At 58.4% G+C, this 2,611-nt stretch overlaps 1 protein-coding gene across 1 annotated transcript in view; it reads right to left on the reverse strand.

Annotated features, from left to right (window-relative positions):
* The window catches only part of DYNC1H1 (dynein cytoplasmic 1 heavy chain 1), a 72,410-nt gene that overhangs the window by 27,004 nt on the left and 42,795 nt on the right, over nucleotides 1-2,611 (reverse strand). The window contains exons 35-38 of the mRNA XM_007455658.1: nucleotides 1,414-1,641; nucleotides 685-915; nucleotides 396-536; nucleotides 3-212 (exon numbers count right to left, since the gene is read on the reverse strand). Of these exons, the coding sequence (XP_007455720.1) occupies nucleotides 3-212; nucleotides 396-536; nucleotides 685-915; nucleotides 1,414-1,641 (810 nt within the window). The remainder of the gene's footprint in view (nucleotides 1-2; nucleotides 213-395; nucleotides 537-684; nucleotides 916-1,413; nucleotides 1,642-2,611) is intronic.

The following is a 2,611-nucleotide window of genomic DNA, read 5'->3' on the forward strand; positions in this document are numbered from 1 at the left end:
AGGGGGCGAAAGAGCGTCATGGTCTTGCCAGACCCAGGAGGGCCGCACAAGACCAGTGGCTTGTGCTCGGCCAGCCAGGTGTACAAGAGGGCCTCGTGGCGGACGGTGTCCAGCGTTGGCACGACGACGTCAGGGGCGGCCACCTTGTGCGTCTCCACTTCAATCTGAGGCACCTTGGCCTGCCACGGCGACCATTCTCCGCTGATGGACACCTGCACACACGGGCGGGCACCAGTCACCCTGGGACCCATGTACCTGCTCACCTACAAGACTTGCTCACTTTCGTGCAAGTCAGAACCTCCGAGTCAACCTGCATCCCTTGTGCCACAGAAAACTAAAAGGACAAAACTCTCCTACGAAAGAAAAGACGACGTCCAGTCGAGGCGTGCACTCACTTCGTAGTCGATGATGGGGATGTTGGGAGCAGCGGGCAGTGGCACCGTCGTGATCCTTCTGATGTATTCACCCAGCTCTGCTCTCATTTTCAGCCGACTGTCTCCAGACAAGGACCAAAGGATGGCGTAAACCAGATACCGCTATTGGAATAGGAAGTGGGTCCCGTTTTGAGTGGAATTTCAACAATAAAGGAAAGACATTTACAACGATGTGACCCTGAAGCAGTGGTGCCCAGAGATGCTGCCGGCAGCTCCCCCAGCACCTGGCCACAGCGGGACCCCTTCTGACCTGGATATAGCGCTCCAGCTGCTCGACCTGCATGGGGAAGTCGGGGTGGTTGGCGTTGTACTGGGCCACGTTGCGGCAGGCCTGGTGCAGCATGGAGAAGAGCGAGCCCAGGCAGCGCAGGCGTGTCAGGTCCATGATGTGCTCCAGCTTGAAGGCGTGCTCCAGGGCCTTGGTGACCAGGCCGTTGGACGTGAAGTATGGCTGCATGATCGTTGCTGCGTCCCTCTGGATCTACAGGAGGGAGGGAATGACGCTTAGCTACCATCTCAAAAAGCGGGGAGGTTTTCATCTCCTCTAACCTAGGCCCAGGAGAGGGTCGCGCAACTGTAAAAAATAGTTTTATGGGTTGAAAAAATGAGGAATGAAGCTTCAACGACCAACCCTTTATTCCCTCATCTTGGTGGTTCTCAAAAAGAAAAAAATCACGCTTCCTAGGAACATTGGTCTTCACCATCGAAATGCAAAAGGTCCACCTTTCATCAATTTGCAGAGAAAACTGAAAGAATTCTTTAAATTTTCCGTGCACGGCCACGCTTTTGCAGCTGTGACTGCACTGATTATGCAAACCTCCAGCGAGTGGCTGGCTTCAGCAGAGGAGCAGGGACCGTCGTGGAAAGCACCTCGCCTTCCAGATGCTCGGGATGGGACACCCGGCCTCGCTCTGCGCGGCGGCCCAGCACCCTCAGATGCCAGCTGGCTGCACTTGGCAGAGCGGTGCTGGCCGTGTACCTGCAGCATCGGGGAGGCGGCCTCCTCGCCCTCGTCCTCCTTGCCCTTGCGCCGGCGCTGGGCCTCGTCCTCGCCCTCGTCCAGGGGGATGCTGCGCAGCCTGGCCAGAAAGTTGTTGAAGATCATGTCCGTGCTGAGCACGTCCTCGCTGAACCAGACCATGCCGCAGCGCGACACCGTGGCCAGGGTGGCGTACTTCAGGTCCTGCACTTCAAACATTATGCGCACCTTGAGAGAAGAGAACACCGAGCACAGTTAATGACATGGGTTTGGTAGAGACCTGGGTGCTAAAATCATTTTACCTATGTGCCCACCGAAAGGGCAACTTAGATCCGATCTCGCTGCACTTGGTTTAGAAGTAAAAATATCTACGGTTTGCCTCATCACAACATCCACCAACACTCTCTCCCTGAGAATCCGGTGCAGGAAAAAACCCGTGTGTGGTGGGGAGAGGAGCTCTGGTGGGACGGAGCCAACAGCTCCCTGGGTGGCAGGGTCAGCAGTGAGGTGCTGTGGCCAGGTTTCTGGCCTCCAACCCGCCGGCAGGCTGGCCAGCAGGGTCTCCTTTCACACGTGGGGTTGGCAGCCTCGCCGGGTCCCACTGCTAGTCGCCAGTGGGGCTGAGATTCAAACTGCACCGTCTGATCCCAGAGCCTTAACATCACTGCTAACACGCCTCACAAGGAGATCAATCTCTCTGACAACAGTTAGAATCTACTGGGTAGTGAGCTGTAAGAAAAGAACCCGACAAGTCAAATCAAGACACGAGTCTGCATACGTGCACGTTCCCAGACCCGCGGCTTGGTTTCTGAAGCGGCGATAACCACGGATGCTGACCCTTCGTCGCGGGAAAGGCTCCTGCTCCCCAGCGGCTCAGGAGTGCGGCCGGACTCCTCCCTTCCCTCCCACCCACCTCCAGCCCGCCAGCCGACCCCACTGGCACAAGCTTGAACTCACACCCACAGCTCAGCTACTTCTTAGCACCTCCACGGCTGTGCCTGGGGTGCCATGGCCTCCCAGCTCACCTAGCGCGCAGGCTCCAGTCCTCAGTGACCCCGGGCCTGAGCTCATCTCGCCCGTTCCCCCCTGGGTCCCGCCCCAACTTCTCTCCGCATCAGCCAACTGCCCCGCGCTCCCCGCACACGCCGGGCACAGCCAGACGCTCCTCCCCCGCCACCTGCCCCCCCCGCCCCCCCGC

The sequence above is a fragment of the Lipotes vexillifer genome, unplaced genomic scaffold, assembly GCF_000442215.2.
Source record: "Lipotes vexillifer unplaced genomic scaffold, Lipotes_vexillifer_v1.1 scaffold584, whole genome shotgun sequence".
Lineage (NCBI taxonomy): Eukaryota > Metazoa > Chordata > Mammalia > Artiodactyla > Lipotidae > Lipotes > Lipotes vexillifer.